This window comes from Hyaena hyaena, unplaced genomic scaffold, assembly GCF_003009895.1.
Source record: "Hyaena hyaena isolate Hyena2069 unplaced genomic scaffold, ASM300989v1 scaffold_274, whole genome shotgun sequence".
In the NCBI taxonomy this organism is placed as follows: Eukaryota; Metazoa; Chordata; class Mammalia; order Carnivora; family Hyaenidae; genus Hyaena; species Hyaena hyaena.
In genome coordinates this window covers 1,485,192-1,497,198 of record NW_024080907.1, presented here as the reverse complement: position 1 = coordinate 1,497,198, position 12,007 = coordinate 1,485,192, and the positions used below count along the sequence as shown (strand labels likewise).

At 56.3% G+C, this 12,007-nt stretch overlaps 1 protein-coding gene across 2 annotated transcripts in view; it reads left to right on the top strand.

Annotated features, from left to right (window-relative positions):
* Positions 1–12,007, top strand: part of TTC7A (tetratricopeptide repeat domain 7A) — a 119,775-nt gene that overhangs the window by 105,073 nt on the left and 2,695 nt on the right. For both annotated transcript variants that reach the window (XM_039245938.1, XM_039245939.1), the window contains one exon: positions 554–756. In XM_039245938.1, coding sequence (XP_039101869.1) covers positions 554–756 — 203 coding nt within the window. The remainder of the gene's footprint in view (positions 1–553; positions 757–12,007) is intronic.

The following is a 12,007-nucleotide window of genomic DNA, read 5'->3' as shown; positions in this document are numbered from 1 at the left end:
GCAGGCCTTGGCCCGCGGTCAGTCTTGAGGAATGTGGGCCGTTTGGTAGAGCACACCTGCCTCATCGTGAACAGCATCCATCCCCCACCCCCAGACCAGGTGAAGTGAGGGACACTGCAGAAAGCCACCTGACCTTTACAGACACCACCCGTATCCCCACTGCCAAGCTTGGAAGTCAGCCAGCCTGATGCAAATCCTACAGCTGACTCTCCCTGTGGCCTCAGGCTACTTCCCTACCCTCTCTGTGCCCGTTTCCTCCTCCCTGAAGCAGGGCAATAAAAGTGCTTGTTCTCCAGGCTGTTGTGAGCGTCAGTGGAGATGGCCTGTGTGGAACACGTAGTACGGTGCCTGACACTGAATGAGCGCCGGGAAACCATTCTCTGCTGTTGTCCTCACTGCCCAGAGCCAGCCCCACCCATGCTGTGACTCCAGGGATGCTTTCCACCACCTGAGACCCTCAACTCTGGGGGCTGCCAGTTGGCCGCAGGGAGGGGTCCTCTGCCTCTGGCTTTTCCTACCGCTGTCACCTCCCACTGTCCTTCTGGTTTCACAGCTGAGCTGTTCATGGAGCAGCGACACCTCAAGGAAGCCGGTTTCTGCATCCAGGAGGCAGCGGGCCTCTTTCCCACCTCACACTCGGTACTCTACATGCGGGGCCGGCTAGCCGAGATGAAGGGCAGCTTGGAGGAGGCCAAGCAGCTGTACAAGGAGGCACTCACGGTGAACCCCGATGGTGTGCGCATCATGCACAGCCTGGTGAGTCAGACCCCGGCCTCCGAGAAAGGCCTCAGGGCCCTTCTCCCCTCTCACCCCCTCCACTGTCTGCAGGTGCCCTGCCGCCCCTGTTCCCTGGTGCTTGGGGGGGAGGTGACTTCCTCCCTGGTCGGCTGGGAGACACAAGTGTCTTACAGAGTTGGGCCATTCCCTTTTAACCAGAGCCTGAGTTGATGAAAAATCTAGGGTTGGTAGATATACTTTGTGACTTCTTTTTTGCTGTAAGTTTCTGGAAAGCAGTGTAGCCCCAGAGGGCTTTCACGGTTCCTTATCAGACCCTTGCCCTGGACACACTAGGCAAAATGCTCTGCTTTCTGGGAGTCCCCAGTGCCTCTGTGATCACCGGGCTGCCTCTCCCATTTCGGAGGAGCTCTGTGCCTCTTTGGTGTCATTCAGGGGATGTCCGGAGATGGCCTGTCACGTCAGGCCTGATTCAAGCACACATGGAAAATGGCTCCTGGGGTGGTAAGAGGGCCCAGCAGCCCCCAGTCTGGGGACGTGGCACTCAGGACGTGGGTGCCCAGGGCTCAGTGAGTTTCTGTAGGAAGGTTTGGAGGCAGGGAGCAGGATGCTGGTGTTCTTGGCCTGGCCTTGCCAATCTCTTTCTGAGTGATCGAGGGCTTCTCTGCACCTCAGTTTTACTTCTCTGTGCAGTGGGGATTGTCCGGTGCAGGAAACATGTACTGAATACCTGCTCTGACAGTTGGTATAGTAGACTGTAGGGATAGCCATTTTCCCCTTCCTTCCTTAGCTGCTTTCAGAGAGCCAGTATCGGGATAAGTGTAAGGATCTGAAGGTGTACACGCCTGCACATGCTCAGTGATTTCTGAAGTAGAATTCACGAGCACACCATTAGCGACACGGTCTTCCCCTGTCAGGGTCCAGGTGCTACCTCAGATGTCCCTTTGACAGTTCTTTAAGGGGAGCGGCCACAAGGGCGTCACTGACACCTGCCACGTGGAGAACACAGAGGGATCAGACTGACTCCAGATGGCTGGAGGGTTATCATTGCCAGAAGGGGTCTGATTCGTTCACGAGGAGAAGCCACAGGGAGTTTGATTTCCGCTCAGTGTCAGGAAAAACCGTACAGCTCTTAGAATAGTCCAAGTACAAACTCAGGAACTGTCTGGTGAAGACGTTGCCAGCAGAATGGAAACACCACTTGCCGGAGGAGCTGGGCCAAGTCATCTTTACAAGATCTTTTCCAACCCCAAGAGTCCCTGAAAACAGATTAGAGGAGAGACTCCCAGCTCAGCTATTACTCCTGCTGCCCAATTTCTTAAAGGATATCTACCTTGGCCCCATGTGAATGTTCAGCGTCCGCTGGAGAAAGCCCACGCGGTGACATCACACCCTGGCCCATGTTCCCCTCCACATGGCTCTGTGCTGCCTTGCAGTCTGCTCAGCAAATGTTTGTTTTTTGCAAGGCACATCCTCCTTCCTCCCGCAATTCAGACATGAGCTCCTCTGACAAATGCCTCCCCGGAGGTCACATCCAGACACTTGATTAGGGAGGTGGGAGGGAGGATGTGGGCTCTGTCGTCAGGCCTGCAGCCAGCCAGAGATGTCTGCCTTCCACTGCGCTCATGGAGAGGCGCCTGCCGGCTCAGTCCCTAAAACCGGACGAAATCCAATAATAAGTACAATTTTGAAGTAACAGTGTACCATTTTTCATTTATGCTTATTATTGTTTGTAGCGATTTTCCTGAAATTGAAGCAGTTTCCAAGGGTGGGTTTCCATGGTAACTGAATAGCTGTCCAGAGTGGCTCCCTACAGATGTTTCTGAAATGGTCCCTTTTCTCTTCCCGGGGTGCCTTGCTGATTTGATGGAATTAGAGCAAGTCAGGGCCAGGCCTGCCCACTGTTAAAGTTACAAGCAACCGGAGTGGCAGTCGGCTCTAGCGTGGGCAGCCCGTTCGCTTTCCACATGCTCTGTTCCTGCCGGCATCCCACACACATGCATGAAGAATAGCAAATTACAAGCCTGGAGAAGATTCACTAAGCACTCTTTTCCCAAAGATACGGGCGGGAACACTTTGGCATGTTGATCACCAGCATTCCCTGACGTGAGTGTCTTCCCGGCTTCAGACTCAGGACATCTGGGATCTAATCCTGGCGCTGGCCCTAATTCACTTGGGTGAATTTACATCATTCCTAGACCACTTCTAATCAAATGAGGTGCTGCGTGTGAAAGTGCTCCTTAACGTCTTCAGTGCAACATCCAAGAAGGCAGAAAAACGTACAAGCCTCGACTCTCCAGTCCGACACCCATGACAGACATTGCTAATCAGTCACGGCACTTTTTCTCACTGAGCACACACGTGACCTTCAGATGTTCTTTCACCATAGTGCAACATCAGGGGAGCCACTACCTGTTGGTCTCAGTCAACTTGGCATTTATGTAAGGGATTCGCTGTAAAAGTAGCAGAGAATGACGGAGACATATACGTTGTCTCAGCCTTCATGAACCCTGGAGGTGGGTGCATTCTTGGAGAACTATCCAGAGACAGAAATGTGAACGGGAACTGATACCCACCTGGACCCCCCCGTGCAGTCATTGCCAAGGCATATTCCCAAGGAGTGGATCCTGGCCTTGCCACACCACGGTGGTTCTCTGAGGACATCAGCCTCTGATAGGTGCAAGGAGAGGAGAGGCAGCCCTCCCCCGAGAGCACAGCCACCCACTCACAGCCTGGGTCGGGAGAGCTCTGGGTCCCTCAGGGAGCCGTGTGGGTGCCAGCTTCAGCCTTACAGTCCTCAGGGCAGGATTGTCAAACACCAGGGGGCCAGTCTCAGGGCCTCTCCCTGGGGCTGTGTGCCTGGGACAGGAGCTTTGGGAATAAGCCAGAGAAAGCTTCTGGAAGTGGGAGGCGATTGCTTTTAGGAGGCAAGGTTCAGGCATTTCTAAGAAAATGAACTATGACCCAGAAGCAGGTTGTCTACCCTCGGGTCCTGCCGCCCTCCCTGCCCTGGATGTGATGGGAGGCCTTTCCCTGGTTCAGGCTCCACCCTGGGCTCAGCTCAGGCTTTTCCACCCAACAGGCAGGAAAGAGACATCAGTCTAGCAGTGCTTTGCCAGGGAAGAGTCCCCACTGTGCCTCGGCAGCGCCCCAGAGGAGTCTGTGGCATCAAACCCCAGCCCTGCAGGCAGCCACCTCCACTAGGCTCACGGATGGCCAGGTTGCTTCAGGAGACTGCCAGATGCAGAAAGGAACAGCCATCCTCTCTGCAGATGGAAATTCCCAGTGAAATCTCAGGAGCAGGTCCTGACAGTCTTTGCCAGCTCTGTCTCAGCCTCCCCTCCAGGTAGCCAGAAACCCGACTCAGTCAGCCTGGGTGTTCAGCACTTCACTTCCGGGCAGAAGAATCTCATTATGGAGGGGAAGCCTGAACTTGACTTGCCTGCTCTGAGGAAATGTGAGAAAGGAAGCAGAGGAGTTGGCCCCAAGGGGACACTTTTTTTTTCTTTTTTTTTTTTGGAGAGGGCTCCACAGGCTTGGCAGAGAGGAATTAGAGGTGCCTGCACCCCTCTCTCTCTGAGCCTCTCTGCATCTCTGCGGGAACAGGGATGCCCGGGGAAGGCAAGGAACCCAGGCAGGACAAATGGAACGGTCAAGTCACTGACAGCCCTCCCAGGAGGACTGTGAGGTCCCCTGACTTCAATGGTGGGAGGGTCACTAATCTTGGCCGCAGGCTGACTCATCCTCCCTGCCTGCCCCTTGGCTGAGCCAGGAGTGTGGATGCTTTGATGCAGCCTGCTGCATCCCTGCACCTGCATCTGTGGGCAGCCCCCCACCCTGCTCTCCCAGGGAGAGACTCTGGGGTTTCCTCATGCCTCGCTGGCCAGGCTTCCCTGCTCCTCACAGGCCCTTGCCTGTGATCATGCTTTCTTCTTGGGCCAGAGTTCCAGGCTCTCATTGCCCCATTTTCCCAGAACCCTTTCCTCCCTGGGCACCCCAGCAGCAGAGTGGGGGTGCGGGGGGAACTGCCCTAAATCAACTTTGGCTCCTGTGATGTAATCCCTGGGGATGTGATTTCTCAAGCAGTCCTGGCCATGTGACCCAGCCTCTTCTCTCTCCAGATGCCCCTGGAAAGACAGGAAGACAGTGTTTCTGTCATCCATTACCCCAATGACAGCGTAGCAGTGAATGATTTCTCTGCATTTGTTCCCTCTCGCTTCCAGTGTGGGGCTTGCTGTCTCGTTCCTCAGGTGGGCTTGAGGGATCAGGGTACGGCCATAGCGCATGGCCAGCCCCAAAGACTCTGGCACCTCTTTCCCCAGGCTGGTGCTTGCTGCGCACTCTGCCCTAAGTACCCAGAAGCTCCCACCACCATCCCTGCGCCCCCTAAGGCGGGGCCTGAGTCAGCCAGGACCAGGGCTTCCACCGCCGCCTCTTCCCCCACCCCTCACCCCCTCCATCCTGCCCAGCCCTGAGGTTCTGGGTTAAGCCTTTTGCAGGTGCTTCAGGAATCCCACAGCAGGCTCTGCTGTCTGTGGCCAGACAGGTGAACTCTGGCTGCACAGAGCTCCTGCCGCCTCCTCCCCTGACTGGCCCCATCCCCAATCCTGGAGGCAGGACTAGACTGCAGAGGTGACACACCGAAGGCAGACAGCCCTGCCAGCCCTTGAGTTATGAAAGCCTTAGAGATTACTTCCCCTCACTGGCTCAGTTTTCTCCTCTCTCAAATGAGGTTATTAATTCAGGCCCTTGTGACCTCGAAGAAAAGATTTTAGGGCTCAGATAGGCCGAGCACTGTGAAAAGATAAGTCAGCATCGGGCATTTTTGTCATCATTCATATGGAGGATTTGATAGCAAATGGCCCAAGGCTGAGCTCCACCTGTGACCAGACTGCTTGACCTCCTGCTGCAGGACAAGCCCAGATTCCCTTGGGCTGCCTGGTGGCCCATGGTGCCAGCAGGGTGCTGAGAAGGGAGGGAGGGGGTGCTGGGCAAGGACCCAGGGCCTCAGAGCTGCCTGTAGTTTTCCTCTGAAGCTGGTTGGCTGTGATTTTTTTTTTTTTTTAATGTTTCTATTTATTTTTGAGAGAGAGAGAGAAACTGAGTGTGAGCAGGGGAGGGGCAGAGAGAAGGAGACACAGAAGCTGAAGCAGGCTCCAAGCTGTCAGCACAGAGTCCACCGCAGGGCTCAAACTCACAGACCGAGAGATCATGACCTGAACTGAAGTCGGGTATTCAACTGACTGAGCCCACCCAAGCGCCCCTGGCTGGGATGGTCTTTTAAGCCCCAGTGTCGGAGCGAGCTTGTGTCTGGACGTTGGAGCATAGCCTTCAAGTCTAATGGACCTGGACTTGAGTCCCACTTTGCCTATACTCATTATTCCACCATGACCAAGTTCAACCTCTCAGAGCCTCAGTGCCCTCATCTTTAAAATGGTAATCACAATGCCAAGCATCTAGGTCTCTTGCTAGAATTAGGTTAGGGGCACCTGGGTGGCTCAGTGGGTTAAGCATCTGACTTGGGCTTAGGTCGTAGTCTCACAGTTCCTGAGTTGGAGCTCCGTATCGGGCTCTGTGCTAACAGCTCAGAGCCTGGAGCCTGCTTTGGATTCTCTCTCAAAATAATAAACTTAAAAAAATTTTTTTTTAAAGAATTAGGTTAAGTAACTGTATAAGAATTAGGTTAAAGAGGGGCTGCCTGGGTGCCCTCAGTCGGTTAAGCATCCGACTTCGGCTCAGGTCATGATCTCGCAGTTTGTGGGTTCGAGCCCTGCATCAGGCTCTGTGCTGACAGCTAAGCCTGCAGCTTGTTTCAGATTCTGTGTCTCCCACTCTCTCTGACCCTCCCCCACTAATGCTCTGTCTCTGTCTCAAATAAACTATATATTAAAAAAAAAAAAAAAAAAGAATTAGGTTAAATAACTGTGAATGGGCCAGTGGTTGGAGTTACTTTTACCTTTTTCACTCTGAAGCACAGCTTCCAGGCCAGGTTCAGATGCTCTTGGTTTGCAGAGGGAAGTAGAGGCCCAAAGCCAAACTCCAGAGATCCTTTGTAGCAGAGCCTCTCGGTCCTTACTGAGCCCATCAGGCGAGTCTGGGCAAGGCAGAGATGGGTCCCAAGTGCACTGTGCCTGGGATGAGGGTATATATACACAGTGCAAGGCCAGGCTGACCTTGGCCAGGAGCAGGGAATGCCTGCTCAGTAGGCAGGAGTCTGAGTTGAGGGTGAGAACAGCTTCCCAGCTGGTCTCCTCAGCTAAAGGGGCGTGCTGGTGATCTGAGGCTGCTGGGAGGAACAGCAGGAAGGCCTGGTTCTGGGGAGGCCCGGCTTGGCTTTCCACCCTGGCTGTGTTGTGGTCAGGCTGGTCCAGCCTCTGCTTCCTGACTTTCAGGAGGAAAGGTGTCCTGAGCAGCTGACAAGTGAAACCCAGTGCCTGGCCCTCTGGAGATTCCCTGATGCTGGATAAGGCCAGCAAACACCCAGATCAGAATGGTTTCTGGCTCCTAGGGCCCGATGCCTCAGGGTCCAGGACACCCCACCTTTTCTGAGCTGTGGCACGTGGCTTAGAGAATGTAGGCAGCCTGAAGGGATGGGAAGGCCCAGAAGCCTTGTGCTGGGTGTGCAGAGACCCTGAGTTCTTTTACTTACACACACACACACACACACACACACACACACACACACACACACACCCCACCCTTCACAGACAGCATCTGCCCTACCAGCTCCAACAGATGGGGAACCTTGCTCTGTTTGTCAGGAAAGTTCAACAGGAATGTCTCATTGGCCATCTGACCTCCTCGGGCTGTGGTTTTATTGATTTCTCTCCACCGTCCGTCCCAGCACTACCTGAGGTCCGCATCCACTGGTGGGAAAGGAGTGGACGGGGAGGGAGAAGGGAGTTCCGGAGGTGCACTGTGTGGGGAGGTGGGAGGGCAGAGCCAGCATGGGCCTCACTGGGGTTCAGGCCCTTGCCCACCCACCTCATTCCTGAGCTGACACAGCCCCCAGCCCACACCGCACACCCTCAGCCCCAGCTCAGAGACCTTCGAGAAGGTGAAGACAGGTTCTCCTGGCTCTGGCTCAGGACTTTGGAAAATCTTGGGCTTCACTGTGATCTGAAGTCCTCATCAACCCTGATGAGGAAGTGGAAGGGACGCCTTCTGTCAGCCTGTCGTAGACTCAGATCAGAACAATAGTTAAGCACTGTTGGCTTAATTCCATTCCAGAATCAGTGGTCTGGAAGAGTCACCATGTCTGGAGGGTGCAGCAGGGTCCAGCCTTCCCCTTGCCCAGTATGCCAGCACCTACCCCTCCTGCCCAGAGTGGGGAGCTTCTGAAATGGTGTCCCCTACTCACTGCCCATCACAGGGTGTTCACTTTGAGAACAACAAGAAGTCCAGGCTCCTGACCTGGCCCTGAGGGCCTAACTGTGCTGGGGTGGGAGGGGTGGGGGGGGGGGCTCCAGCTGGCCCAGAACCTGAATGTGGGAGGAGGAAAGGCCCAGCCCCCTGCCTAGGGACAGGGCTGCCAAGGGAGCCCCCCAGGATGTCATGTGCCTTCTCATCAAGCCAGTGTTATCTTTGAGCCTGGCCATGACCTTGTGAGGACAAACAACTCCCACCACAGGCAGCCGAGAGGCCCACTGGTGTTCCTGGACATCTCACCTCGGTGAGGGTGAGGGGCAGGAAGGAAAGAGGAGGAAGGAAGAGGAGCATGGCCACCTCTGCTACCCCAAAAGACCCCCACCTAGTGGGCTCCAACTGAGCCCGGTGGAGCTTGTCAACCGGGTGCTGGGTGGAGTCTAGAAGGATTTGTGCCCCTTCTCCCGACAAGGCCTTGGGGCTGCCCCAGGTCCAGGAGGAGGGACGTGGTGATACATGGGCTCTGTTCTCAGCCTGGAGAGACACCTCATTCCCAGTCTGGTTGGACAGGTTGAGGCTGACACACCTGGGAGGACCTGGGGCCTGCCAGGGGGGTTGGGGGGGAGGGGGGGCTGAGCTGGGGCTGGAATGTGGGCCACCCCTGTAGGGTGTGTCAGCCTCAGGGTGGGTGGAGGGAGTAGCCTCAGAGGTGACCCCACCCCAGACCCCTCCCTGTGGCCCCAGGGTCCCCTGGAAGAGGGCTCCTGGGATCAGGAGGCTCTAGCATCTCTAGCTGATTCCTCACTTCCCAGCTGGAAAGCCTGTTACAGAATCCCAGGAATGTGCCTTGAGCTCAGAAAGAAAATTCCCAAAATAACTTCTATAAATACTTGAGGGTAGGGACAGGGAGGGAGCTCTCAGCCTGACCTGCAGCTGGCCTAGCGCTAGGGGCTGCTCCCCAGGGCAGGCCTACCCTGGAAGAAGAAAATGACGTGCACACAGCCCACAGCCGGGACCTTCCTGCTGCCCTGCCCCTCTGGAGACAGTGTCGGGCACTGAATTAATGGGGTGAGATGCAACAGCAGTTCTGAAAAAGGAAGGTGGGGGACCCTTCTTTCCCTTCTTCCCCATCCCAGGGTGCAGTCAGTGTACCCTCCCCCCCCCCCCCCCCAGCCAGAGAAGATAGTCTTCCAACAGGGAGGGCCCCCTCAGAGAGCCCCTCAGGCTACCTGCCCTTGTGGCCATAAGCAGGGCGGTAAGCATGCACACTGCCTCTGGTGAACCTGGCTCCGAGCCCAGGACCCTCCCGCTTTTGAGCTGCCATCCTGTGAGGAATAGCAAAGCAGGCAGGAGCCAAGGACCCTGTCCCTCCCAGCCCAGGAAGGAGCAGGACAGGGATCCCACACCAGAGCCCACCGTAATGGTGATGGTGTGGCCAGGAGGTGCTGACCTCAGGGAAGGCTTCCTCGGGGAGCAAGCTCCTGGGTAGTTAAGATGAGGCCAGATGCTCCCTCGTCTGGAGATCCAAGAAGGGAGGGAAGAAAGAATGGATGGAGTTGGGAATTTCTGGGAACTCCCCCCACAGCCCTGCCCTTCCTGAGCGGCTGGAACCTCGGCCCCCTCTCACAGGCACATTGCTTGCTAACCGCTGTGGGTGGCAGTACAGCCATGACATCTCCCAGGTGAGGGTCAGAGGCTGAGTCACCAACAGGTCTGGTTTCTCTTGGCACAGGTGGCCCCTGGCCAGAGTCGGAGAAGAGTCACCAGGGACATTTGGATGGAACTGTGTTCCCTCCATCTCCCTGGAGACCTATTCTCTGGTCAGCTGGGGTGGGGGTGCCAGGAGGGCGATGGTGGGCCCTTGGCACAGCGCCAGGCTGGGGGCAGAGCAGGTGAGACCTCACGAATCCCAGAGGCAGGCTCTGCCCAGTTGTCAGGCAGCAAACAGCTCCGAGTTGCTACCAAACATGAACAGGCTGGTGTCTCAGGCAGGTGGCAGCAGATCCTGTTACAGGCCCCGGGCCTCGGGGCCCCAGCCTGACCCCAGCCCGGTGTCTCCTTTCAGGCTCTGAGGTCAGCACCCCAGGGTGTGGGGGATGTGATCCAACCCCACCCCAGTCCCCAGTCTTCGCGCACAGGGAGCCTTGCCCTCCGGAGGAGTCACCTACTCCTCCTCCTCACTCGGGCAGGACCCCTCCGCGCATCCTGGGGACCCTTCCATTTGCTGTCGGCCCACCGTGTGCCCGGACTACATGATTTCAGACTCATCACTGCAGAACCTGCATGGTCACCCACCGGGAAGCACCGTTTGGTTCCCTGGGTGCAGATGAGGAAACCACAGCTCAGAGAAAATGGGCCACTTGCCCATGGTTACTGCACTTGTCAGTGGCAAAGCTGGAATTCCAGCCCAGCCAAGGTCTTCTGGCCGAGAAGCCCTGGCATTTTCCTCTACGCGAAACATGCAGAGGAGACTTCTGCAAACTTCCTAACTGAGAGTATAACCAGCAGAGAAAGAGAGACACACCCTGTTCAGCCTGCAGGCACATCTGGCCCCTTCCCAAACACCCACACACTTCTTGAGATCAGGGGTTTTTGAACTCTGATTTAGCAGTGGAGCCCTCTTTTCAAACAAAATCTCACGAGGAAGCTCAGTGTAGACAACTTAGCGGGTAAGATCGCTGCAGCCCCGCCCTCTCTCTGGGAGGCCCTGGCGGCCCTCCCCATCTGTCTTCTGTTACTCCTCCAGGGGCGGCACTCACAGGGCTGAAACCTTCCGTTTTTGGTGCTTAATTCTGGTGTCTGGTGGCCTGTCGTCTCGCTTTCCTTCCCTCCTCCCTGTGGGCCCTGTTCCATCCTGAGCTGCTCAGGGTCCAGCTCCCAGGCCATGCGGGCGGCGCAGTTTGGCCTGGAGCCCTGCTGGCCAGACTGGGCACTGCCCTCTGGTCCCAGGCAGCCCTGAGTCAGCATGGCTCCCACGTGGCTCCGCCCTGCCACAGATCTCCTGTCCACCCCATCCGTGTGGTTCTCTGTGGACAGCGTTGCCCGGGGTTGAAGAGGCGCTGTGAATATGGCTCCCCATTGCTTTTTTGGCCCCTGGCCATAGGACCACCATGAGCCAGCCCCTCTGGAGAGGAAGAGGCTTTTCCTAGGGCTTCCTGAGCACTATCTTTCACTCTTGCCTAATTGGTCGTGTTCCAGGCTCTCAGAGGACTTTATGAAGCCAGGCATGTGCATCTTCCCCAGTGGGTCTCCATAGCAACAGAGCCTAACTCTGGGGAGCGTGGTGAAGAGGAAAATGTTCCAGCTAAAAATGTACATGGCCATCCGTGGGTGGGCACCCAAGAGGGGGCTCCAGGCACAGAGAAGGCAGCTCCCCTCCCCCATCCCAGCCTCCACCTGTTCAGGAAGTCAGGGTTAGGCTTTACCTCAAATCTGAATGAGAGGAGAGCCCCCTGTGCTGCCATCCCATGCCACCTCTGAGGGCTGGAACAAAGATCAGTGGGATGGCACAAAGCAGCCTTTCTGGGACTGGAGGCTGCAGGGGGTCCTGGCCGCCCCCCTACTCACCACCCTATCCCCCCACCTCCCTGCACCATCTGCAGTATGAGTAGAAGAGGACATAGAAGGGACGTGGCGCCAGTTTCACTTCCCAAACTCTGATGACGATTCCTGTCACTTCCTCTGTGCCACCGGGGTTGTTGAAGACAAACAGCAGCACCAAGCTTCCTAGCCACCCCGGCCCATCTCCCCGGAGCCTCTCCTTCTACCCAGCCCTCCTGTGACCCTCACCTGCCGGGCCATCTGGGGACCCAGATGTCCCCAGGAAGACCACGGCTGATGCAGGCAGAGGAGCTGCCCCCACCTACACATAAGCTTTAAGTTGTAGAGTCTGAAACCCTGTGGCACA